Source organism: Centroberyx affinis, unplaced genomic scaffold, assembly GCF_046629955.1.
Source record: "Centroberyx affinis isolate AG114_WGS23_722 - 3 ecotype Tasmania unplaced genomic scaffold, CSIRO-AGI_Caff_v1 ptg004916l_1, whole genome shotgun sequence".
Classification (NCBI taxonomy): domain Eukaryota; kingdom Metazoa; phylum Chordata; class Actinopteri; order Beryciformes; family Berycidae; genus Centroberyx; species Centroberyx affinis.
In genome coordinates, this window is record NW_027282414.1 from 7,501 (window position 1) to 33,633 (window position 26,133).

Here is a 26,133-nt window from a genome sequence, read left to right on the forward strand (position 1 = left end):
TGAAGCCATCCAGCAGACTGGAGAGATCTGGAGAGGAAGCAAGCATCACTCTGCAGGTACCTTCACCTGTCTGTCTACCTGTCTGTCTGCCTGTCTACCTGCCTGTCTGTCTGTCTGTCTGTCTGCCTGTCTGTCTGTCTGTTACCTGTCTTTCTGTCTGTTTTGGTAGATTTATATTTTCTGTATTTATCTGACACTTTTATCCAGAGTTCAGCTGTAGAAGAAACATGAAATTCTTAGATTGTCAACAATACAAGCAACCGATATTGAGGAATGTAAGGTTCAAAGGTCACAGGTCACACTGATAATAGATGAACAAACACACTTAAATATCTGAAACAGACAAGGAGATGGAGCTCATAACCTGATTCACAGCTGGAGAAATCAGGTTTTACTGAGACATTCTGGTCTTTCTTTGCTTCACAGCGTCCATCAACCTTCAAAGATGATTCATGTTAAATTGGTTTTATTGGTTCTTCTCTCAAACTTTGAACAAGCTTCATTTTCTATGAACTCAGGTTTTGTATGATGAAACATTTTCTGTCAAGTAGTTAGTGACTGGAGGAAGTAAATGTAGCTGTGAAGGTGTGAATCAGTCAGCAGAAAATAGTAAATAGAAAGAAGTAAACTCAAATTCCTCTTTGAACGGTTGTTTAAATATTATGTTTAAATGTTATGGGCAGAATGGGTAGAATTTATGTTTAAATATTATGATTTCTACTGTGTGCTCTCTGGGGTGGAGGTGTGTCCACCCTCAGAGACCGCTACCACAGACACAATTTATAAACACAAGGATTTAACATCTATTTATTAATATTTATAACATTCAACCTTTGTAAATTTGTGTAAAATTAATTTAACTAGTGCCTTTTATTTTTTAAAGTCTTTCGTAACATTATGCTGCTATTACTTCTTTTACTACCGCTTTTATTTATTCGTTTTATTTTTAACTACACAGAGAGAAGCCAGGCGGAAATTTCATGGTGCCCGAGTATAATGACAATAAAGATCATTCTATTCTATTCTATTTATTGTACTAAAAGAAACAAATTGAAAATAGTCAACGAATCTAGTCAAGAATAAAGCCAGCGTGCCGACCTTCTTTGCGTCTCGCGTCTCTCCCTCCTGTCCTGTCTCTCTACACTTTCCTGTCCAAATACAAAATAATATCTTGAGAACAGTAAAACTTCTGGTTATGTTAACAGAGTCAAAACGCTGTAGCCTACTGAATGGAGCGGAGGAGAGAGAGGCAGAACACATCACTTCGGTTCAGCCTGCTTTTCGTGGTTGTAAATAGAACTTTTGGCCCTAATTCTATTTTTTTCCATTGTAGCGATCCACAGAATGGAAACGACAGGGAAGAGAAGTTTCGGTCAGCAGTGAGAGAGAGGGGGGGTGGGTAGGTAGGGGGGGTGGGTAGGTGGGGGGGGGGGGGGGGGGGGGGGAGCGAGAGAGCTGCATGGCATGAGCAGAAAGACAGACCAGACAATCTGATCATCTTTTTTTTTTTTTTTTTTACTTAATGACCCTGACGCTGTTGGCTATTATTTTGTTGATTTTAGCAGTCATCTAATCGTTCATAAATTCTCTTATTTTGCATAGACCTACGCTCCGATTCCCTAAACCAGTGTTTCCCAACCCAGTCCTCAAGGACCCCTTTTCCTGCAAGTAGCTCTACTCTTGCGCACCTGATCCAGTTAAGGTCTTAATGCTGATTGGTAGAGACAGATCTACCTGAACAGAGCAGCATGAAAGTGTGTAGGCCCCATTGGGATCAGGTGTGCAAGAGTAAAGATGGAATAAAAAACTTGCAGGACAGGGGGTCCTTGAGGACTGGGTTGGGAACCACTGCCCTAAACTGTGTGAGGACACTCAGGTTTAATACCGGGCTTCACCACTGTGAAATAAATGTATTATTTGATTTTGAAACAGTGGTCTTTCTTGTGTTGTTGTTATTTAGCAAGTTTACCAAGTTTAGGTGGTGACCCGACAATCTGCCCCAAATATTCCTATTTCATATTATGGCCACAAACACATGGAAAAGGTAAGGTAGGGAATTCGCATCTAGTCAAAACGCCACTATACTTCCACCCGCAGGATGAAAAAATTGCAGAAACAGGCATAGCAGGATGATAACCTACTGTTTTACTATATAAAAAGATTTGCCCCCTCGCCATTTTTAACTGCCCCCTCAGTCACTTCATCCTGGCGCCGGGCCTGCTGCCCACTCCCTGATACAGTGGATCAGGTTTGTAATTCATCATGAAGCGCAACAGAATTCAAAATAAAAGTGTGTCAGCTTATTGATTTATCAACACAGACTCACAAACTGTGTGTTTAGCTTCCTTTCCCACCTCGGCTGCACTGACTAAAACCTTTGTGTGTTTTTTGTTTTTACACACAAGAACAAAAGGTCCATCTCTGTTCCTTTTATAATTCCTGAGAGTGTGGAGGCAGAGTGTGTCTAACACAACACAACACACACACTAACTGTCCTGCTAATTTACAAGTCAAATATCACCGAGGTTCAGAAAACAAATGAGCTCTTATCAAAATAAGCAGGAATCCTACGAAGCTCCACTGGCTTTCCCTTCATGGAACAAGATCTACTTTGTTTTCACCGGTGGTGGAAATGTGTGTTTCATTATCTTTAACTGTTTATATTACAGAACCTGAACACGCTGCTCAACTGTGGTTTGTTTTTACAGCTATAGGGAGGAATTCACACAAACACATTCACACTCCCAGTCAACAGTCTGGACACCTGACTGAATGTGTTTCATTCTCTTAAAGTCATTCTGATCTACAGTCTTCTGCTTAAATGCTTGAAATGAGTTTCTTAGACAAATATAAATAGTGAAGATGATCCTATGTATGAATTTCTTTCCAAAGCCTTTGCCTTTCCATCAAGGCAAATAATCTAAAATATAAGATAGTTTTGATTTGTTTAACACTTTTTTGGTCGCTGCATAATTCCATTTGTGTCATTTCATAGTTTTGAGTCTTTACTGTTATTCTAAAACGTGGAAAAAAGTTAAAAAAAGAAAAAAAGAAAAATGTTGTGTGTCCAAACTGGACTGGTAGTGTAGATATACAACACATATACTGTACACTGTGCATTTACATATAGAGTTCAGTTCTTGAGGTTTAAAACAAAATATAAATTCTTCCTTTCCGGTCACTGTAGTTGAAGAAGTGGAGAAGCTGGAAAAACAAAACTAAATATTTCACTTTGCCACACAGTGATGGGAGGGAGGTGATTTAGATTTTCTCCAAAACTGGAATCTAACGTCAGCCGTAAGTGAACTGTACTGTCCAGCCTGCAGCCTAAAATCCCATTAAGACCCATTAAGACCCAGTGAAGAGAGCGACTCTCTGCTTCGTTAGCAAGGAAAGACAAATAAAGAAAAAAAGTAAGGCAATTTTATTTATATAGCACATTTCAGCAACAAGACAATTCAAAGTGCTTTACATAAAACATTAAAAACATCAAGACAAAGTGAAAAAGATAAAATTCATATAAAAGAACAAGCAAAATGCATTGCATTAAAAGAATCAAATCAAGTAAAATAGAAAGATATTTTTACCCCACGAAAGTAAACACAGAATAATTTTGTAAAATAAAACCCACTAAATAATAACAATAAAAATAAAGTTAATCAAAAAGCTGAGAGAATAGAAAACAAAAGAATAATAAAAGGAAAACATTGTTCACAACCGCTAAATACAATCTAAAAATGACTGAACACAACTGAGCGTGGCAGTTTAGCCCAATTTTATTTATTATTTTCATTTCAAATCTTCACATACATTTCTGAAATTTTATTTTAGATTAGATTGATAGAACAGACTGCTTTGGATCGGATTGGATAGATTGGATTGGATAGTCTTTATTGTCTCCGAGGGGCAATGTGGTTTGCAAACAGCAGTCAACACAACCAATACACAACATAAAATGAATAAATAAAAGACATAAATACATATAACATACAGTAGATGTCATCATAATAAAGTTGCAATGAGATATAAAGCACTAAGAGTCCATCAGTCCTTTGTTAAAGTGTGTGTGCAATAGCAGCTCGGCCTACAGCTTGTTTAAAAACCCAACAGCTGATGGAACAAATGATCTCAAATATCTGTTTGATTTGGCCTCCTGGGGAAAGTGAACCTCCTCCCTGATGGCAGGAGCTGAAACTCTGCATGAAGAGGGAGATGAGGGCCAGAATGACCTTTGCCCTCTGAGCGGCTCTAACTTGATAAACATGGCCAAGATCGTTCAAGTCTTTTGGCAGTTTAACAATCTTTCCCAGCCTGTTTTTGTTAACCATGCTGAGGTTGCCAAACCAGCAGATCATTGCAAAAGTTAAAATTGACTCAATAAAAGATGAATAAAACATTTTCAAGAGCGATCTGTCAACGTTAAAACCATTGAACTCAGACTAAAAATCCTGAATAAATGCATTTGAAATAACTTAAAATAACACCAAAATGTGCAAAAACTCAAAGACTCTGAATACTTTCTCAAGTCACTGTACATTCAAGTCAAGTCAAGTCAGATTTATTTCTAAAGCACATTTAAAAACAACTCACGTTGACCAAAGTGCTGTACAAACCAGAGCAGGCAGTAAAATCACAATAAGGCAAGGCAAGGCAAGGCAGCTTTATTTGTATAGCACATTTCATACACTGGGGCAATTCAAAGTGCTTTACAGGGTGATAAAAATACAGTAAAGGTAAAAAGTGCAAAAATACAGACAAGAGATACAAAAGATAAAAGACTTAAAAGTAAACTAGTGCAGTTCAAATCAAAGTAAAAAAATAAAAAAGACTAAAAACAAAAACACCAACATAAGCATCAACACACACAGCGCATGGGTACAGATCGACAAGTCAGGCACACATCAGACTACATCAGGAGGATCCAAACGCTAAAGAATAAAAGTATGTTTTATTCTTGCCGTATGTCTAGACACACTGTCCGTGCACCTGACTGTGCTGTTTGTTGCTCAGAGGCACTGCGGCAGCACCGATGCCTCACTTCCTGTCCCGCATGGAGAGTTCCTGTCAGGAGTTCCAGGTGGCGGTCCGCACCTCGCCTGGCCCCGCCTCCGGAACCTACGGCCACCTGAGGCTCAACCTGATTGGCTCGCAGGGGGAGACCTCGCCCATCACGGTGAACGAGGCCGAGCGGCACCTGCTGCCTGGATCGGTGCGTTTGATAAAAACAGTTAGTCTGTCTGGACTCAGGATGATGTTTGGGTCCCTTTGCAGGTTTTATGCATTTCAACTGTCTGACAAATGTTTCACTAAATTGGATGAAGTAACTCCAACTCAAAGTATAATTTATGAAACTGTCGCAAACAGAACTAAAATAAATTGTTGAATAAATCTAAGTGTATGCAGTTTGTCCTCATGATGCTAGTACATTTCAGATGAGTTAATTTATTTGTTAAACTATGTTATCTGGTTCCAGTAAGTCAGACACTTCAAACTGATTTAGTTCAGTTCATCTGTTTCAGTCTAGTCCATTCTAAACCCAATTCATTTGGATTGGTTCTATTTTATTTTTTAATATTTCATATTTGGATAAAAATTGGAGTTATTGTATTGTTGCTGTAGCGATCCAATTTAGTGAAACAACTGTCCACAGCAGCACATTAACCAGACTAGTTTTCATTTAGAAGTCGTATCAGTTTTGTTTCACTAGCTAACTGCAGCAACTTCCTTGTTCCTACAGCAGTAAACAAGTGAGCACCAGTGTTAGGCTCCGCCCACAGCTCCGCCCATAACGCCGCCCATAGCTCCGCCCATAGCTCTGTCCATAACTCCGCCCATAACTCCGCCCATAGCTCCGCCTTGGTGAAATCTGACTGAAATAATGAGAATTAGATACATATGGGATCAGTTTTATCAGGAGCCTCTGTCTTATAGGAGCTCATTTGAGATGGAAGTTTTGCTTTACAAACCACAGAGGCAGCTGTTTATCTGTTGATTGTGTTTTATCACAGTGAGTTTCCCTGTCGGGGTACAGGAAGTGACCTCAGCTCTCTTCCTGTCAGGTGTGTGTGGTTCCGGTTCGGGCCGCCGCTCCGCTCGGCCGCCCGCTGCTGGTCCGGCTGCGGCTGCAGGCCCGGCCCGGCTTCCCCGACCTGGACTGGCACTGCGGGGGGGTGGAGGTCCGCGGGCCGGCAGAGGGGGCGGAGCCTGAGGTCTTCCTGTGCGACAGGTGGCTGCGGACGGCGGACGGCGAGGTGGAGCTGCGGAGCGCGAAGAGTTAAGGAACTACTTTTCTCTCTTCTTTAAAATGTTAAGCTGCAGGTTTTCCACTTCTAGATATACTTTATATTTTTTGAGATATTTAACTGTAATTATTCTTTGTTTTGACTCTCTTACCAGTTCAGCACAAAAAAATACACCCATAGTATTTGTCACACTATATTATTATTTTTGTTATTATTATTATTATTTACGTCTAAAGTCCCTAAAGTCCCGAAAGGTGATATTTTTTTATCTTGTGCACACAATAAACTTGTTCCCACAAGATAAAAAAATATCAGTTTTCGGGACTTTAGGGGCTCTGTAATTATTGTTATTATTATTATAATTATTATTAATATAGTTGTTGTTGTTACTACTATTGGTAGTAGTAGCTAGTAGTAGGGTTAGAGTGAAAACAATTCTACTGTATAGTGCTGTATTTTGTAACTGTTCAAAAAGTAAGGGTAGTAGTTTATTATTATTATTATTATTGTTAATATTCATTATTATTGTGGTGGTGTCCTCAGTGTGTCTGCTGAGCGGAGAGCCGGAGCAGCAGCTGAGGCAGCAGCGGCTCAGAGAGCTGCAGCTCCGACAGAAACACATCAGGTAAACAGGAAGCAGACGCTCCGGACAAAAAACAACTTCCTCCAAAACACCTCAGCAGCTGGCCGAGGATCACCAGCTGAATCCAGATGTCCGGACTTCACCGCTCTTGCAGACTGGCGGACTTTGCGGGCGAGGTTCCCGGGAAGTCTGCGAGTGCTGAGGCTCCAAATCCACAATCCATCCAGTCCACAAGGGGCCTCAGGCGGACTTTCTGCAGACTTCCAGAGAGTCCGCTCAGGGTGCAGACTTCACCAGACTTCACTGATTTAATTACCCACAATTCATTGCAATACGGGCGTGAACGTGGACGTTTTCCAATTGCCGAACAAAAAAACAAAAAGAAATTATTATGAATGTGTAAAACAATGACTTTATTAAAACGTTACGGTAACGTCTGGTATCGTGTACGGATTAGACCAGGACTGTAGCACTCGAGTCCGGTCTCGGTTTCAAGACTGATTTTTGACGTCTTGGTCTCGTCTCGGACTCGTAGTGAATATGACTCGGTCTTGAATCGGTCTCGGATGAATTAACGTTACATAATGTTATTGTTTTTATTATTATAATCTCTTCTAAGAAAGTGACCAGCAGCGAATGATACAATTTTCACAGTTGATAAAGTTATGCGCTCACCGAAAGGTTTAGTGACTGCTGATTGGTGATATGCCAACTACCCAACCAATGACTTAGTTTTGATAAAAAAAAACAACAACTCACCTCCTACTCCTAACATGCTAATTTTGTTGAAAAGTCTTTAGAAACCTCCCTTCTATTTTAGGCAATAAACAAAAATATGCTCGACTCGGTCTCGACCCTCTCAACTCCCTCCCCGGTCTTGGTCTCGACTCGGTCTCGGCCCCCCTCGGTCTTGGTCTTGAATCGGACTCGATTCACCAATGACTCGATCTGGACTTGGACTCGACCAAGGCGGTCTCGACTACAGCCCTGCCTTGTACATGATTGCAGTTGTCGTTGCTTCGAACGTTTCCACGGCAACGAGTGAAACAGATTGAGGCCTGTCTGTCAGCAGCCTTCCAGTCTCGCGCCCTCGCAGACTTGACTTGGTACGTACGACTGAAGTCCGCGAGGGCTCAGTCCACAAGTCCGGAGCGTGGACATTTGGATTCAGCTACTGAGTCACCTTTAGACCCCATGAAACGGCATCCTTACTTCCTTGATTTGATGTCTTGAAACAGGATGTTGGGGCGGGACATAATGCAGGGAGGGATCATTCAAAAGTGTAAACCAATGGGAGATCAGTCAGGGAGAGAAAATCAGTTTATTTGAGGCGGGCTCTGATGTCTTATTGGTTGGAGTGTTTATTTCTGCCTCCTGGTGCAGCGTGATGTCACCGTTAAAGATGCACTGAAGGAAGAGTAATGGCGGTTCATTTCATTGGGACTTTAAGTGGCATTTTGTTAATTCAGTTTTCTCTCCGCTGGACTGTAGGTGGCGTTGTTTCGTCGACGGCGCTCCTCACTGTGTGGATGTGAGCGGTGTGAAGGAACTCGGGCCGAACCTCAGCTACACCCGCAAGAGGTGAAGTCACACCGAGTCTGATCCCACTGGAATCTGATTTACACTGCCAGTCAAAAGTTTGGACACACCACATTTTTCTTTATTTTTTACTATTTTCCACATTTAAGAATAATAGTAAAGACATCAAAACTATGAAATAACACAAATGGAATTATGCAGCGACCAAAAAAAGTGTTAAACAAATCAAAACTACCGTATTTCCTCTGATATTGGCCCGGGCCTTTATTTCCCTCAGCTGCAGAGGGTCCCAGGCCTTTATTGGAAGCAGGCTTATATTAGAGACAGTCCTTTATTTCTAATTCCTTCTGTTTGATAAGTATATTTGCTCATATTTATTTTTTTTGTTACTGCGACGCATTACCGATAATTACGGTAATCCACCGGCCGAGCCGTCTTGTGGCATACCGCCATCTGGTGGCACTTGTGCGTTACTACAAACTACAGTTACATTATATAACAGGCACCAGGAGTTTACCGGTATCCACCGTTGTTTTTTCCTTTGTTTTTTTCCCCGGCCTGTATTTGGGGCCGGCCTTTATTTGTTCGTGTCGACCACGGCCCCGCACATTATCGGAGACCCGGCTTTTAATTGACTACCGGCCACTATTAGAGGAAATATGGTATCTTATATTTTAGATTGTTTGCCTTGATGGAAAGGCAAAGGCTTTGGAAAGAAATTCATACATAGGATCAACTTCACTATTTATATTTGTCTAAGAAACTAATTTCAACCATTTAAGCAGAACCGTTTAGATCAGAATGGCTTTAAGAGAATGAAGCGCAGAGATCATTCAGTCAGGAGTCCAGACTGGTGACTGGTAACTAAACCACGGCTGTACTGTGTTGTGTTGTGTGTTGTGTTGTGTGTTGTGTTGTGTGTTGTGTGTTGTGTGTTGTGTGTTGTGTTGTGTGTTGTGTTGCAGCCCGGGCGGTGAGCTGCGGTACCTGAGAGGCTTCATCGGCCGAGACGAAGCCTGGAGCGGCTTCACCGAGCTGCAGACCCTGTTCACTCTGAACGGGAACCACAACAGCACCGCCAGTAGGAAAACACACAACACAAAACATACAGAGAGCAACAACAGCTGAACTGTTCCATTTCAAAATGTATAGATTGATTGATTTTGGACAGAAGGAAAAAAACCTATTCCAATGTAGAGCAGGTGTGCTTCCTCTTGTGGCCCTTTTTGGCCACTCTCTGCTAATGCTAAAACATGAAGAGAACCGTGAGGAACATGGGACAGCGGCACTCCAAAAATCCAGACCACAACAAGACTTGGTCTCAGTTTACCTTTTTTTTTTTTTTTAATTTTTGGCATCATCAGCCTAACAGGTTTCGGCATAAAGCCTCCATCAGAGCACAAAACATACAGAGAGCAAGAACAGCATGTATAGATTCATTTTGGACAGAAGGAAAAAAATCAATACCATCATTCACTGTGTTTAAAAGAGTGAGGATTTTTGAAATGTGACGTTATTGTTAGTGAAGGCCCGAACTTCAGTGTAATCAGATTTATCAGTTTGCACATACAACAAATTTTCTCCCATATGTCACATTAAACATTAAACAACACAAATTTGTATATAAAAAAGTAGTACATATATTTTTTACAAGTAGAGTATTTATACAAGTAGAATTAGGGAACATGTCTCTTTCTGAGGCAGCAGGCTCTATAAAGCGAGTTACGTGTGAGTAGTATATAAAAATTAAAAATAGAAATGTAACAAATAGGTTTCTTTTCTATCCAGTACATACATGACTCTCTGTTGGAACCTGACAGCTTACACTGATGGGAAGCTATGGAAGTCAATAATAATAATAATGATAATAATAATAATAATATGTGCAGAAATATGTGCAGATTTAGAGAATATCGCACTGGGTTTGAGAGTACCACAGGTATAAATATATAATTATACATCCAGAACAGAGTTGTAACTATTTATTTTTTTATTTTTAGTATTTTAGTGCAATACTTGTAGTAAATTTGTTTTAGTTTTTCAATAATTTGGCAGAATAGGCATCAGTTAGTGGATTTCTCATTTTGGAATGAAGCTCTTCAGTCTTGAAAACATTCAGGTGAAAAATGAGAAGTGTTAAATCCTGATCAACACACACACACACACACACACACACACACACACACACACACACACACACACACACACACACACGGCCCTCTCTCTCTCAGGGTTTGTTCAGGCTCACTGGGCGGACGACTGGTTTTTCGGCTACCAGACTCTGAACGGCTGCAACCCTCTGCTGCTGCGCCGGACCCGCCTCCTGCCCGCACACCTGTCCGTCACCTCCGACATGCTCCGCCCCTTCCTGCCCGACCGCTCCTCTCTGGAGGAGGAGCTAGAGGTGTGCACGTACACACACACACACACACACACACGCGCTCTGGGAAAAGGTACGTATTCTGGTTTGGAACTAAATAAAATAAATAAAATACTGGGAATTTAACTGAATAAAGTTAATTTGGGCATTAAAAGTCAAACAAACATTCTGTCTCCTGGTAAAATAACAATGAAATTCAAACCACAAAGGTTCCTGTCTCGCTCTCCTCGCCCTGCTGTCTGACAGAAAGGAAATGTTTACCTGCTGGACTACGAGGTTTTGGACGGCGTCCCGGCCAACCTGGTCAACGGGAAGCAGACGTATCTCTGCGCTCCGCTGTGCCTTCTCCATCTGAACCAGCAGGGACAGCTGAAGCCCATCGCCATCCAGGTGAGCTGGAGGCCGGCCGGCTGTGACGCTGCTCACAAAAGACTGGAGTTTATTTAGTAAAGACTGGGGTTTATTTAGTAAAGACTGGAGATTATTTAGTAAAGACTGGAGTTTAGTTAGTAAAGACTGGAGTTTAGTTAGTAAAGACTGGAGTTTATTTAGTAAAGACTGGAGTTTATTTTAAATTGTTTTTGGCCATTTTGCCTTTATTAGATAGAGAGAGACAGGAAGACTGGGAGAGAAAGGGGGATGATGTGTGACGAAGGTTTCAGGTTGGATTTGAATGCAGAACATCAAGTAAACAATATGCATCTGATCCACCAGGACTACAGAGTGCAGTTTTAATTCTTCAAATGTTTCTCAGAGACAGGAGGCAGAAATAATCTGATTGGTTGAGTTTGAATTTGAATGGATAGAACTGTCCCTCCAATTCAAATCAACGCTCCTGGATGGTTGATTTTTATGTGTACCGTTCCGTATCCTTTCAAATTCTGTGGTTGACCTTAATGGGCCGAGCCAAATAACCACAGTGCAACTTAGCTAACAAATTTGAATTGCAAAGAAGGAACTCTGGTAAATATATATATAAATATATATAATATATATATATAAAAAAAAAGTAAATGACAATGACTCATTCAGTCATGATGTTGAAGATCAGCAGCTAGCTAACTAGCTAACCTAGATAACTTAGTATGGATAGATTGTATTTTTTCAGTTAGTAGCAGAGCGCTAGGCTTCATAATATTAGCTTCCTCCTCTCTTAACTCTTGCCTTTTTCACTGAGCTTCAGTCTGATGTTATAAGCCAGAAAAAAATTCTTTTTGGCTCCACCCACTGTGGTTTAACTCAACCAATCAGATTATTTCTTCCTCCAGAGCCACTCTGCCTCAAGAAATGTTTGTAGAACTAAAACTTTACAATCTACTGGAAAAAGGAGCAAGTAGTGCTGGGATGGAGCTCATAGTCTTTAAATTCTTGCACAAAGATTTACCACAATTTCTCCTCCAGATTTATTAATTATCTAGCTATCTAAGCACTACATCAATCAGTCAACCAATCATCCAATCAATAAGGTCTTCCCTCCTCCAGTTGCAGCAGACGCCCGGTCCTCAGAACCCCGTCTTCCTGCCCTCTGACCCCACCTGTGATTGGCTACTGGCTAAGATGTGGGTCCACAACGCCAATTTCCAGTGCCACCAGCTGGTGTCCCACTACCTGAAGACCCACATGCTGGGGGAGCTGTGCTGCGCTGCCACCCTCAGGCAGCTGCCGGAGGTGCACCCACTGCACCAGGTACAGCCTGCGCTGGATAGTCTGCAGAAATTATACAATACACAATTCATTTGTTCCATGTTGAGTTAGAATGTGTTGTTAAGTCTCTCTGATCGGCTGTTGTTGCGGTCAGTTGCTGATGCCACATGTCCGGACGTCGCTGCAGATCAACGTCCAGGCCAGGGCCTCGCTGCTGGCTCCGAACGGGGTCTTTGATAAGGTACGTCCCCAGGTGTGTGTGTGTGTGTGTGTGTACTTTTATCACTAAATTTGTGAGGACCAGTTTGAGGTCTGGACACATGAAGTGAGGACATCAGGACACTTTGGCCCTGTTCACTTTGATAAAGGACTTATCATTAGATTTATAAGTAGAAGTCACTCAGTAGAGTCAAACCTTCGCTGAACAATTCTCAAACAACTGTCAAAGCTGCAGCCTCTGCCTGTTGGGCGGTACGCGTTACCGTCATGTGATTGTTTTTTAACAGTAAGGGATTACAATTTCAAATTCAGTAATTACATTACAGTTACTAATCCCAGTGTCGCTCTGTTACTGCGTTACGTAAACCTGAACCCCCTTCAACCTTTTCTTTTCTCTCCTTTTAAGTTTTTTTTTTTTTTTCAAAATCCCTGTTAGTTTTTTCCTCATCTGTATCTTAAGGACATGTGGCAGCTTTACGTCTGCAGATGGAGGGTGAGGGAGAGACGGTAATAATATGCGTAAGGAAGAAAAGATCACGTCTGAAATCTGAAATCTGTCAGTTTAATGTTACTCTGCTTATTGACCAACACAGACTTGCATGACATCATCTCAACATCTGCCATTTGGTGGACAGTTTTGTCCACCAAATGGCAGATGGCGGCCAAAACGCCTCACAGCACTGTAAGTGCTGGCTGTTTTAGCTCAGGTGTAGTTGTGATTGTGTGGGTGTATATTTGTGTATGCAAAGTGGCATAAATACATTTCCATTTGAGGCATTTCATCATTGATCATGTACCAGGAAAAAGAAATGCAAATTAAGAACGAAGGACAAGGGGGTAGAAGGTATTTATTTTTTACGTGCCTCTCTCTGTCCTGCTCCTTTCTCTCTGCTCTAACTAGTGATCTGATCTATTTCCAGTCCATAAATCTTCTTCACTGTCTGTTCTAAACAGCCGGTGTCTGGTCGCTCTTTCCTGGGAAAAATCCTCTGCCTCACAGGAAGTGATGCGTTTTAAGTTTCCGGTTTGTTTGGAATCAACAGAAGAAGAAGAACTGGGTAGTTAGCTTGAGCAGCGATAGCCACCATGGCTGAACAGACAGAGGAAAGAGAAACTCAAACTGCAGCAACAGGAAACCCAAGCTCCGCCCACACTGTTTGATTGACAGGTGGTGCTGTGGGAAGAGCAGAGCAGAAACACCGCAGTGAGGCTGAGGGACAAAGACGGAGACTGAATGAAGAGCAGCATGTTGTTCCTGTTTCCAGGCGGTCGGTTGCGGTCTGGAGGCGTTGCCGGTGCTGCTCTCCCGGGCGGCGGCGAGGATTCAGTACCGGTCGCTGTGCGTCCCGGACGACCTGGCCGACCGAGGCGTGGACCAGCTGCCACAGAGCTACTACGCCCAGGACGCACTGAAGGTCTGGGGCGCTCTGCACAGGTAAACAAACACACCCCACTTTAGGGCTGAACAATTAATCAAAATTTTATCAAAATCACAATATGGCCTACTGCAATTTTCAAATCGCAGGAGGCACAATATTTGTTAAAGGTGAAATGTGTCAAAATATCATTTTAAATGAAATATTGTGGTGCTGCAGAGATGTCCTGGCCTACACATCATATTCTACAGACTGAAGAAAACATCTTTGTTTGGTACAGATCCCCGCAAAAATCACACCATAATCATTTTAATAAGTTTTTCAATGAAAATGAGAATAATGATGTAAAAATGATCATTCCCTCTAATATCGCAAATCATATCGCAGTTGCAATATCAGTCAAAATAATCGCAATTAGATATTTTTTCATACCCCACCTACAATTTTTCTTTGTTATTGTTATTGTTATGACTGACACTCTGAGAGATAACAGTCGAGTTTAAGTGAAGTGCATCAAGACAGATACAAACTTTTTTCACCGTTATCTGTCTAAAGCTCTATTCAGACAGGATTCGTTTATTTTTTATATATAATGTAATACATTTTTAAAATGTTTTTTAATGTTTAATCTAATTATAACAGCATGTCTGTCATTTTAGGGAATATGACATGTCAGTAGTGATGGGACGATATATCTAAATTCAATATGTCGTGATACAAAAATGTGTCGGTCTGTATGTTGTGGCAGGAACATGAATGGTGATATCAGCTCCATGTTATTCCGCTGTCAGGAACATGAATGGTGATATCAGCTCCATGTTATTCTGCTGTCAGGAACATGAATGGTGATATCAGCTCCATGTTATTCCGCTGTCAGGAACATGAATGGTGATATCAGCTCCATGTTATTCTGCTGTAGTAATCACTAATGAGACTCTTGACCATCACAGTTTCACAAGCTCTCCATCCTAATTATATTATTGTCACTTTGTAATGACATTTTTCAATTGTTGTTTACATTCTAGCAGCCAATGGCATCGCTGGAAAGATTTGAGTCTCAGAAATAAACAGAATTCTGCACAGTCAGACTTTGCTGTAACTGAACTTTTATTTATTACATGGTATTGTGGTTTTGTTGAATCCTGAACCCCATATCATGTATTGAATCGTATCCTGAGATAAGCAGATCATCCATCACTACATGTCAGTTGTTTATACAGACAGTTAAGAGACTGTCTGTGAATTTTGTGTCATTTTGGGAAAAGACTCTTCACCCCAAACTGAGATCAGACCCAAAGTCTCAGCTCTGCTCCAGTCAGGACTTCTCTTCGCTCTCGCTCTTGTCTTGTCGCTGTTGGAGCATCATGAGGAGGTTATGTACAGTATGATGCATGGAACATTTGTGGTGTGATGACAGCAGACACTTCCATCAGAGACGGTTTAGAAACGAGACGGCGCAACTGCGAGTCATTTCCTGTATCTGTGTCACGTGGGTTTTTCCTCTGCCCCGCCCCTTTAGGAGACTAGCAGCAGATCCTGAGTCTGTTCACTCCAGTGGGAGAAGTGAGCGTGAGCAACAGATTATGACCGATTCTTTCGCCCCATAGTCACCGAAGTAAATATCGGACCCATTTTTCACAAGCCGCATATCTTCCGAACATTCTGACACTAAAATGACATTTTTAAGATTAAATCAGGAGAAAATTAACTTTGTTGGAGACCTGTCTCTGTCTCAGCAACACACTCTGACAGATCTGGCAACATCATCACATCTCCTGTCGGTCTGGTTTCACTGCAGTGCTGCCGATTAAATGTTAAATCTTTGCTTAATAATACAACACACGACGTTCACAACACTTCCAAACGAGGTGGGGGGATGGGGGGGGAGAGGCGACCACGCCCACCTAGGAGACAGGAAGTGTAAACCGTTTCATACCATTGGCGCAGCTTGTAATGCGTCATCTTGTGAGTATAGAGCATCTTTGCTTCCATCTCTGTAATTTTGGAGACTGATTACAGAAATCAGTGTGTGTGTGTGTGTGCGTGTGTGTGTGTGCGTGCATGTGTGTATGTGTGTGTGTCAGGTTTGTGGTGAGTTGGGTGGATCTGTTTTACACCGGAGACGACGACGTCCAGCAAGACTCCGAGCTTCAACTCTGGATCAGAGAGATAAACACACACGGCTTCACCCAGAGCTCAGGTGAGGCTGTGTGTGTGTGTGTGTGTGTGTGTGTGTGTGTGTGTGTGTGTGTGTGTGTGTGTGTGTGTGTGTGTGTGTGTCCCAGTATTAGTGGTGGAATAAATTCTCAAATCCTTTAAAAAGTACTTCATTAAAAGTAAAAGTTAAGGGATTAGAAGGAAATCAGAAAATGCTGTTTACATGGGAATTTCTTATTCAGACTGGTGTCTTAATCTGGTTCATGTCGGATTATTGCTGTCCAGGTAAAGTCAGTGATCTTTTTTAATTCTGTTGATGAATCAGATAATGCTCAGTGTAAGAAAGTGATCGGCCCGTCTGTCTTCTCTCAGGTTTCCCTCAGTCTTTCCAGACCAAAGCAGAAGTCTGTCAGTTTGTCACTGCGGTCGTCTTCTGCTCTTCGGCTTTACACGCCGCTGTCAACTTCTCCCAGGTATGGCAGACGCACCGAGGATCAAAATGTTATTAAGATTTATTAGATTATCATAATATATCATTGGGATAAAGTGGGTGAATCCTGCAGCTAGTGTACAAAGCATAGAGCAGACTGAGCAGGTGAGTCCAGGTGAAGCTCTGATCCATTATTGATTTCAGATCCTCTTTCTTTCTTTCTTTCTTTCTTTTTATGCCTCTGCGCCGGTGACAACTGATTAGAATTTGCTGGACAAAGGTCAAAGGTCAAGGTCACTGTGACCTCACAAAAGACGTTTTTGGCCATAACTCAAGAATTCATACACTAATTATGACAAAATTTCACACAAATGTGTAATAGGATAAAATGATGAAGTGATGACATTTTATATCCAAAAGTTCAAAGGTCAACTTCACTGTGACATCATAATGTTTTGCTTACCACTGTAGCTGAGAAAACGATCTTGGGTCATTCTACAAAAACGGTGGAAGTGCTGTCACTTACTTTTGCAGACACCAAAATCCTTTAAGTTGACCTAATAATCACATTAATTATATATGTTCAATAAATAAAGACTGTCCTTGCAATGATAAAACAAAGTTTATTGGCGGAGGCATACAACCGCAAGGCGGTTATTTCTAGTTTCTTTCTTTCTTTCTTTCTTTCCTTCTTTCTTTCTTTCTTTCTTTCTTTCTTTCTTTCTTTCTTTCTTTCCTTCTTTCCTTCTTTCTTTTTCTTTCTTTCTTTCTTTCTTTCTTTCTTTCTCACTCTATCATCCCTCTCTTTATTAAAATATCTATTAAAATATCTTTCAAATATCCAGATATCTTTCTCAGGTGAATCAAAAGCCTTTCAGGGATTAGAGGAATCTTTTTTTCAGCAGTGTCCCGTTCGACTGATTAGTTTTCGTCTTTTTTTCTCCTTCCCCCAGAAATTGTGACATAAACGCACAAAACTTGCAGCAATGTAAACAGTCTGGCTCCCCTCACTTAATATAATTTTCATCTTTTCTTCATCTGTTAGTGCTTGGAAGCTCCTGATTCTCTCACTAAATATCTCTGATCTCATTTTGTTTGCAGTGTGAACAGAGACGTTTTGTGTCTTTCTTTCCATTCATTTAAAGTCAACATCTCCGATTTGTTACTTTAAGTCTATTACTGTTCTCTCTCACTCTTTTCCTCCACCCCCTTCTCTCTCTCTCCCTCTGTCTCTTTCTATCCTGTCTTCCCTCTCTTTCCTCCCCCTCTCTCTCTCTCTCTGTGTCTTCCAGTTGGATTTTGCCCTGTGGATGCCGAACTGCCCGGCCTCCATGCTGCGTCCTCCTCCCCAGGCCAAAGGCACGGTGACGGAGGCAGACATCTTGTCCTTCCTGCCGGACGTCAGCTCCACCTGCAGCGTGCTGAGCGCCCTGACGCTGCTGTCCCAGCCCGCCACCGACTACGTGAGGCCGCGCTGTGGGGGAGCGTATCTATGTTCCCAGGGTCCTAAGTTCCCAGGGTCCTATGTTCCCAGGGTCCTATGGTCCCAGGGTGCTATGTTCCCAGGGTCCTATGTTCCCAGGGTCCTAAGTTCCCAGGGTCCTAAGTTCCCAAGGTCCTATGTTCCCAGGGTCCTAAGTTCCCAGAGTCCTATGGTCCCAGGGTCCTATATTCCCAGGGTCCTATGTTCCAAGGGTCCTAAGTTCCCAAGGTCCTGTGTTCCCAGGGTGCTATGTTCCCAGAGTCCTATGTTCCCAAGGTCCTATGTTCCCAAGGTCCTATGTTCCCAGGGTCCTATGTTCCCAGTGTCCTATGTTCCCAGGGTCCTATGTTCCCGGGGTCCTAAGTTCCCAAGGTCCTATGTTCCCAAGGTCCTAAGTTCCCAAGGTCCTATGTTCCCAAGGTCCTAAGTTCCCATGGTCCTATGTTCCGAAGTTCCTATGTTCCGAAGTTCCTATGTTCCCAGGGTCCTATGTTCCTAGGGTCCTATGTTCCCAAGGTCCTATGTTCCCAGGGTCCTATGTTCCCAGTGTCCTAAGTTCCCAAGGTCCTATGTTCCCAGGGTCCTAAGTTCCCAGAGTCCTATGGTCCCAGGGTCCTATATTCCCAGGGTCCTATGTTCCAAGGGTCCTAAGTTCCCAAGGTCCTATGTTCCCAGGGTCCTATGTTCCCAGAGTCCTATGTTCCCAGGGTCCTATGTTCCCAGTGTCTTACGTTCCCAGGGTGCTATGTTCCCAAGGTCCTAAGTTCCCAGGGTCCTATGTTCCCAAGGTCCTAAGTTCCCAAGGTTCCATGGTCCCAGGGTCCTATGTTCCCAGGGTCCTATGTTCCCAAGGTCCTATGTTCCCAGGGTCCTATGTTCCCAAGGTCCTAAGTTCCCAGAGTCCTATGGTCCCAGGGTCCTATGTTCCCAGGGTCCTATGTTCACAGGGTCCTAAGTTCCCAGAGTCCTATGGTCCCAGGGTCCTATGTTCCCAGGGTCCTATGTTCCAAGGGTCCTAAGTTCCCAAGGTCCTACGTTCCCAGGGTCCTACGTTCCCAGGGTCCTACGTTCCCAGGGTCCTACGGTCCCAAGGTCCTAAGTTCCCAAGGTCCTATGTTCCCAAGGTCCTAAGTTCCCAAGGTCCTATGTTCCCAAGGTCCTAAGTTCCCATGGTCCTATGTTCCGAAGTTCCTATGTTCCCAGGGTCCTAAGTTCCCAGGGTCCTAAGTTCCCAAGGTCCTATGTTCCCAGGGTCCTATGTTCCCAGGGTCCTATGTTCCCAGGGTCCTATGTTCCCAAGGTCCTATGTTCCTAGGGTCCTATGTTCCCAAGGTCCTATGTTCCCAGGGTCCTATGTTCCCAGTGTCCTAAGTTCCCAAGGTCCTATGTTCCCAGGGTCCTAAGTTCCCAGAGTCCTATGGTCCCAGGGTCCTATATTCCCAGTGTCCTATGTTCCCAAGGTCCTAAGTTCCCAGAGTCCTATGGTCCCAGGGTCCTATGTTCCCAGGGTCCTATGTTCACAGGGTCCTAAGTTCCCAGAGTCCTATGGTCCCAGGGTCCTATGTTCCCAGGGTCCTATGTTCCAAGGGTCCTAAGTTCCCAAGGTCCTATGTTCCCAGGGTCCTACGTTCCCAGGGTCCTACGTTCCCAGGGTCCTACGGTCCCAAGGTCCTAAGTTCCCAAGGTCCTATGTTCCCAAGGTCCTAAGTTCCCAAGGTCCTATGTTCCCAAGGTCCTAAGTTCCCATGGTCCTATGTTCCGAAGTTCCTATGTTCCCAGGGTCCTAAGTTCCCAGGGTCCTAAGTTCCCAAGGTCCTATGTTCCCAGGGTCCTATGTTCCCAAGGTCCTATGTTCCCAGGGTCCTATGTTACCAGGGTCCTATGTTCCCAAGGTCCTATTTTCCCAAGGTCCTATGTTCCCAAGGTCCTAAGTTCCCAGGGTCCTATGTTCCCAGGGTCCTATGTTCCCAGAGTCCTATGTTCCCAGGGTCCTATGTTCCCAAGGTCCTATGTTCCCAGTGTCCTATGTTCCCAAGGTCCTAAGTTCCCAAGGTTCCATGGTCCCAGGGTCCTATGTTCCCAAGGTCCTATGTTCCCAGTGTCCTATGTTCCCAAGGTTCCATGGTCCCAGGGTCCTATGGTCCCAGGGTCCTATGTTCCCAGGGTCCTAAGTTCCCAGGGTCCTAAGTTCCCAAGGGTCCTATGTTCCCAGGGTCCTATGTTCCCAAGGTCCTATGTTCCCAGGGTCCTATGTTCCCAGGGTCCTATGTTCCCAAGGTCCTATTTTCCCAAGGTCCTATGTTCCCAAGGTCCCATGTTCCCAAGGTCCTATGGTCCCAGGGTCCTATGTTCCCAAGGTCCTATGTTCCCTGGGTCCTATGTTCCCAAGGTCCTATGTTCCCAGTGTCCTATGTTCCCAAGGTCCTAAGTTCCCAAGGTTCCATGGTCCCAGGGTCCTATGTTCCCAGGGTCCTATGTTCCCAAGGTCCTATGTTCCCAAGGTTCCATGGTCCCAGGGTCCTATGGTCCCAGGGTCCTATGTTCCCAGGGTCTTAAGTTCCCAGGGTCCTAAGTTCCCAAGGGTCCTATGTACCCAGGGTCCTATGTTCCCAAGGTCCTAAGTCCACAAGGTTCCATGGTCCCAGGGTCCTATGTTCCCAAGGTCCTATGTTCCCAGGGTCCTATGTTCCCAAGGTCCTAAGTTCCCAGAGTCCTATGGTCCCAGGGTCCTATGTTCCCAGGGTCCTATGTTCACAGGGTCCTAAGTTCCCAGAGTCCTATGGTCCCAAGGTCCTATGTTCCCAGGGTCCTATGTTCCCAGAGTCCTATGTTCCCAGTGTCCTAAGTTCCCAAGGTCCTATGTTCCCAGAGTCCTATGTTGCCAGGGTCCTATGTTCCCAGTGTCCTATGTTCCCAAGGTCCTAAGTTCCCAAGGTTCCATGGTCCCAAGGTCCTATGTTCCCAGGGTCCTATGTTCCAAGGGTATGTTCCCAGGGTCCTATGTTCCCAGGGTCCTAGGTTCCCAAGGTCCTATGTTCCCAGGGTGCTATGTTCCCAGAGTCCTATGTTCCCAGGGTCCTATGTTCCCAGGGTCCTATGTTTCTAAGGTCCTAAGTTCCCAAGGTCCTATGGTCTCAGGGTCCTATGTTCCCAAGGTCTTATGTTCCCAAGGTCCTATGTTCCCAGGGGCCTAAGTTCCCAAGGTCCTAAGTTCCCAGGGTCCTATGTTCCCAGAGTCCTATGTTCCCAAGGTCCTATGTTCCCAGGGTGCTATGTTCCCAGAGTCCTATGTTCCCAGGGTCCTATGTTCCCAGGGTCCTATGTTCCCAGAGTCCTATGTTCCCAAGGTCGTAAGTTCCCAAGGTCCTATGTTCCTAGGGTCCTATGTTCCAAAGGTCCTAAGTTCCCAAGGTTCCATGGTCCCAGGGTCCTATGTTCCCAAGGTCCTATGTTCCCCTGTTCAATATTCTGCTGACACACATTAACCCTCCTATTGTGTTCGGGTCAAATTTGACCCGTTTCAAGTTAAAATATTTCATAAACATTATCCAGTTTTTTTTTATTGGAACAAGGCTTCAAAACAGCTATATAAACACAACAAAACCAATGGTTATTATTTTATTTGAAGGTCTAAAATACCATTGGTATTTTTGAAGGTCTCTAACCCTAACCCTGTTGTGTGTTGTGAAGCCCCGCCTCCTCTGCACTGTGAGATAGAGGAGACCAATCATCTCCCAACATGCTCTTATTGGTTTACAGGCAATAGACCAAGATAGTAACATTAATCTGGTAGTGATGTGAGGACTCGAGTCACATGACTTGGACTTTAGACTTGACTTGATGCATGAAGAGAAGACTTGAGACTTGACTTGGGTTCTGGTGACTTGGGACTTGACTCTGACTTGTACTCTGATGACTTGAAAAGGTTTCTAAAGTCTTGACTTGAGATCTTGTGTTTGTGTAAATGACTCAGATTGAAAGTGATGAGATTTGTTCCAGCAGACGACTGAATTTAAATTCTGTTTTCTGAATTTGTATGGAATGATTGAATTTATTGAAGTTGAAACTGATTATAGAAATCAAACTCATGATGCTCTTACCAAGTTTTTATCCTATTAAAACCATATTGCATTGAAAAGTCCTAGATATTTAGTTTTCTTTAAGATATTAAATTGATACTGGACTCTTGATTTGTTCTGACTTGACTTGCTGTTCTACATTTAGACTTGAGACTTGACATTAATGACATGGACTTGACTTGGACTTGGTCATCTACATTTAGACTTGAGACTTGACTTGAGACTTGTTCCCTAAGACTTGAGACTGACTTGGGACTCAACCAAAGTTGACTTCTCAGTCTCACCTCTGTTGAAATGACACATAGAGAAACTTAAATTTTGCAGTATTAGCTGTTACTTTTATCAGATATTAGATATTGATGCTTTGAAGCAAAATTATTCATTTCCTCCACCAGGTTCCTCTGTGTCAATACCGGGAGGCTGTGTTCAGAGACGGTGACCCCCGCAGGCTGGTGGAGGAGGTGCAGGCTGAACTCAAGGCCATTTCTGATGACATCACGGAGCGGAACAGGATGTTGGAGCTTCCGTACCCTTACCTCTGTCCCTCACGCATTGAGAACAGCGTGGCTATTTAAAGTCAAAATGAATTGAAAAAATGATGTTTTCACCTTATTAGCTAATTTTCCACGTTGAAATTACACCCACCAGGAAATGCCCCCCCCCCCCCCCCCCCAAAAAAAACAAAAAAAACAAAAAACAAAAAAAACATACAACTTTTACTTTCTGGAAAACTGTGTCTCTTTGGTGACCTCATGCTGCACCAGGAGGCGTAAATACAAATTCAAACCACAAAACCATAAAACCCAACAAATTCCTCTCCCTAACTGGTATCCCATTGGTTTATCCCATTAGGTCATCAATAAGCGTTATCAATAGATCACATTCTCATCCTTTTAGGATATGGAATATTTCACTGTCAATAATCAGCAAAAAGTATGTATGAAGAAAAGAATGATTATTTTCTCAATGTAGTGTTTTTTTTTAGTTTTTTTTATCATTACAATAAATGTTTCTCTTTGGCTCCATTGCTCTCTCTCCTGACTGTGGAAACAAACCCATGGAGGCAGACAGTCAGGTTACTGCAGACCAACTTTTAATGACATTTGCTGAAATAAAAAAAAAAAAAAGAATTAAAACTGATTGTGTTTACATACAGAGTATTCGGGATCATGGCTCATATCCAGGCTAAGAGAATGCAGGATAAACTTTATATGTACCTTTATATCCGTCTCATAAATACCTAAAGAAACATGAAAGCACAGCAACTTTCTCAATATTACCATGGAAGTTACACAGACCACACGTGTGTGTGTGTGTGTGTGTGTGTACATCAGTATCCTGGCTAATATTGTTATATTCCAGATAAATTATTCAGGTTTCTCAGTCATGATAATAGCTTACCTGGTTCTTGTAAACAGGGTATGGTTTTACACACGACCACCTGAAAACTCATTCTGTATCCTGAATATAAACAGGAAAGAGGCGAAGTCTGACATCATTTTGTAGGCTGTAAAGTTACATTTCCGCCATTCAGCTGTAGTCTAAAACCCGATGGAATTTGCAACAAATGTCAAAAATAAAGAATGCTAACAGGCTTACTAGTTGTAGGCTACTGTGTTTTGTCTCATGAAATAAAAAAAAACATCAACAACTTACAGCTTTGTGAATTTTACTCTTTCAGATACTTTGTTAGGTAGTGAAATGCTAATTGTTTGGGAAAGAGGACTACAGCAGTCGTTAGCCTGTAGCTAGCAACAACTGGAAAACAACGAGAACAAGGCAACTATAACGATATGAACAGTAATAACTGTTCAATGCAACGCTATGAAAAAGGTAAAGGAAGTCGCTCATGAATTCCTTTGTGCTATTGTAGTTAGCCTTCCACAATGATTAGCATTTTGTTTGCAAAAAAGTAACTAAAAGATTAGAATTTACAAAGGTGATGCTAGTGGATGTATTTTAATGCCTGGAAAAAAACGTAGTATTTTTGGCATTTTTCAAAAGCCCACAGAACTCATTTTGGACTGCACACCAAATGGCGGAGATGCTAATCTACCGCAGACAAGATGATGCAAAATGACGACTTCCACTTATCGCCTCCATTAAAGTGCATGTAAACACACTCTGCAACACACACTGCTTCAGTAAATCTCCAACTCTCCAGACAGAACGGCTTGTTAGCATTGATAATTGAAACCAATAGTTAGCACTAGCTGCAAGCCAACATGGTAGCTTGCAGTTAATCGTATGTTAAGCTGCTGTCAGGTTTTAATGTGATACTTTATTGATCAGAAACAGAACAGCTGACAGGGATTCAGAGACACATGGGGTTTGAACCCGGGTCACATGGCTGAAGGAGTCTCTCTACCCACAAGCCACCCTGCCACCACTTTAATGGATAAAGATAACAACGCTAAGAAGCCATTTACAGGTAGTTAAAGGTGCCACGTGTAGCTGTTTCCTCTCAAAATTAAGACATTTCCCATAAACCCTGTTGCTTCCTGTCCCAAAATGTCGCTCTGCACTCTGACCAGGTAAACTAACGTCAGTCAGAATAGTGGAACTAACCCTAACCCTGTTTTGTGCCGTAAAGGAATCCAGCAGATACACGTAGCACCTTTACTACACTGATGTAGGAGGCATTTCCCCAGAATGTGACAAGTGGTGAAAATTGATAAATAAAAACAGAATAAAAACATAATGAATAAAAACGTAATAAGACAATCTAGATCTGCACCAGAAAGTCAACAATTCACTGTATAATGATTCAAAATAAAGTGCAAAAAGACACTACTGTCAAATGAGAACCTTGAAAAGACACATATGTATGTTTATATGTATATATACAGTATATATATACTATATGTATGTGTATATGTATATATGTATATATATGTAAACATTTTAGCCACATTATTTGACTCAGGGTTTCTACACATTTTCCATTTTATAATCCCACACTATTTCTTGCTTGATAACAAAGGTGTAGTTGGTGTTCAGTATAATATAATCTGACTGTGAACTAGACCATATCGCTGTATAACTGAATATTTTTCTACACTACAACTAATAACACAATATGTGACATATAACTGACTTCTGTGCAATTCCAAAACATCTGGAAATTAACAAATTCATTTTCCAATACATTTCCAGAGTTTCCAGACCTGCACAGGAGTGCATGTTATTATATTCCATGATATTCCTATATCAACTACAGCAGTAACAGCAGCAGGGATGGACTCAGCTCGGTTTCACTTCACTGAGTTCAAGATGTAAAGTGAAAGTACCGCTCACATAATAAAGACAGACCTTTCATCCTCAGTAAGTTTTTATAAATCGGATATAAGAACCTTTTCCTGGTAAAAGATTTTGAGCTTTTTGAGTTTTGAAAGGACTGACATGAACCGCGACCCGGAACAGCACCGAGTCAAAGAATCATAAATCAAATGTGAAATGTGATAAAGGCAACATACATGAGATGAATAAGGACTTCAGCTTTTCTGCAGTGATCCTCAACCTTATTTAGCCAAGACTCACTGATCTATGACACAAGTTCATTATAAATCAATTACTTTAAGGTCACATACTGGAGACCAAACTGCATTATATTTGCGGACCTGAGTGTGATCCTTAATTGAATTTTTACGTGCAGTAGGCTGTGTATGTGTGATACTGATTTTCTTTATGATTGCACAAAATCTGAAGGCACGTCTATCTGAGCTGAGAGCCAATGATAATACAGCAACGGCTGGGGAGAACAGATTACATTTAAGGGGATTGCATTACAGTACGCTAATTACAAAAATACTAAATGTAATCCACTGGTCACTGTAAAAACAAAGCATTCAGATCACAGGTGGTTTTGAAACACTGGGTGATTGTTTGCTAAATTCCACAGAAACCAAAATAATTTTACACTTCTTGGAACAACGCCTGATAATGTGAAAAAAGGTGGTTTCTCGTTAGATCACCTGACATGTTTACAAGGAAAAACACCA

The 26,133-nt window shown here is 42.4% G+C and overlaps 1 protein-coding gene across 1 annotated transcript; it reads left to right on the plus strand.

The window, feature by feature from the left end:
- The first annotated feature begins 7 nt into the window (after window positions 1-7).
- LOC139666284 (hydroperoxide isomerase ALOXE3-like) lies at window positions 8-22,774 on the plus strand. The gene is made up of 15 exons (XM_071545458.1): window positions 8-56; window positions 5,011-5,209; window positions 6,060-6,273; window positions 6,786-6,867; window positions 8,317-8,406; window positions 9,330-9,445; window positions 10,596-10,768; window positions 10,991-11,134; window positions 12,227-12,430; window positions 12,543-12,629; window positions 13,873-14,042; window positions 16,068-16,183; window positions 16,513-16,613; window positions 17,863-18,033; window positions 22,528-22,774. Exons 2-15 carry the CDS (start codon window positions 5,030-5,032, stop codon window positions 22,705-22,707), a joined length of 2,028 nt encoding a protein of 675 aa, XP_071401559.1. The 5' UTR covers window positions 8-56; window positions 5,011-5,029; the 3' UTR covers window positions 22,708-22,774.
- The last annotated feature ends 3,359 nt before the right edge of the window (window positions 22,775-26,133 follow it).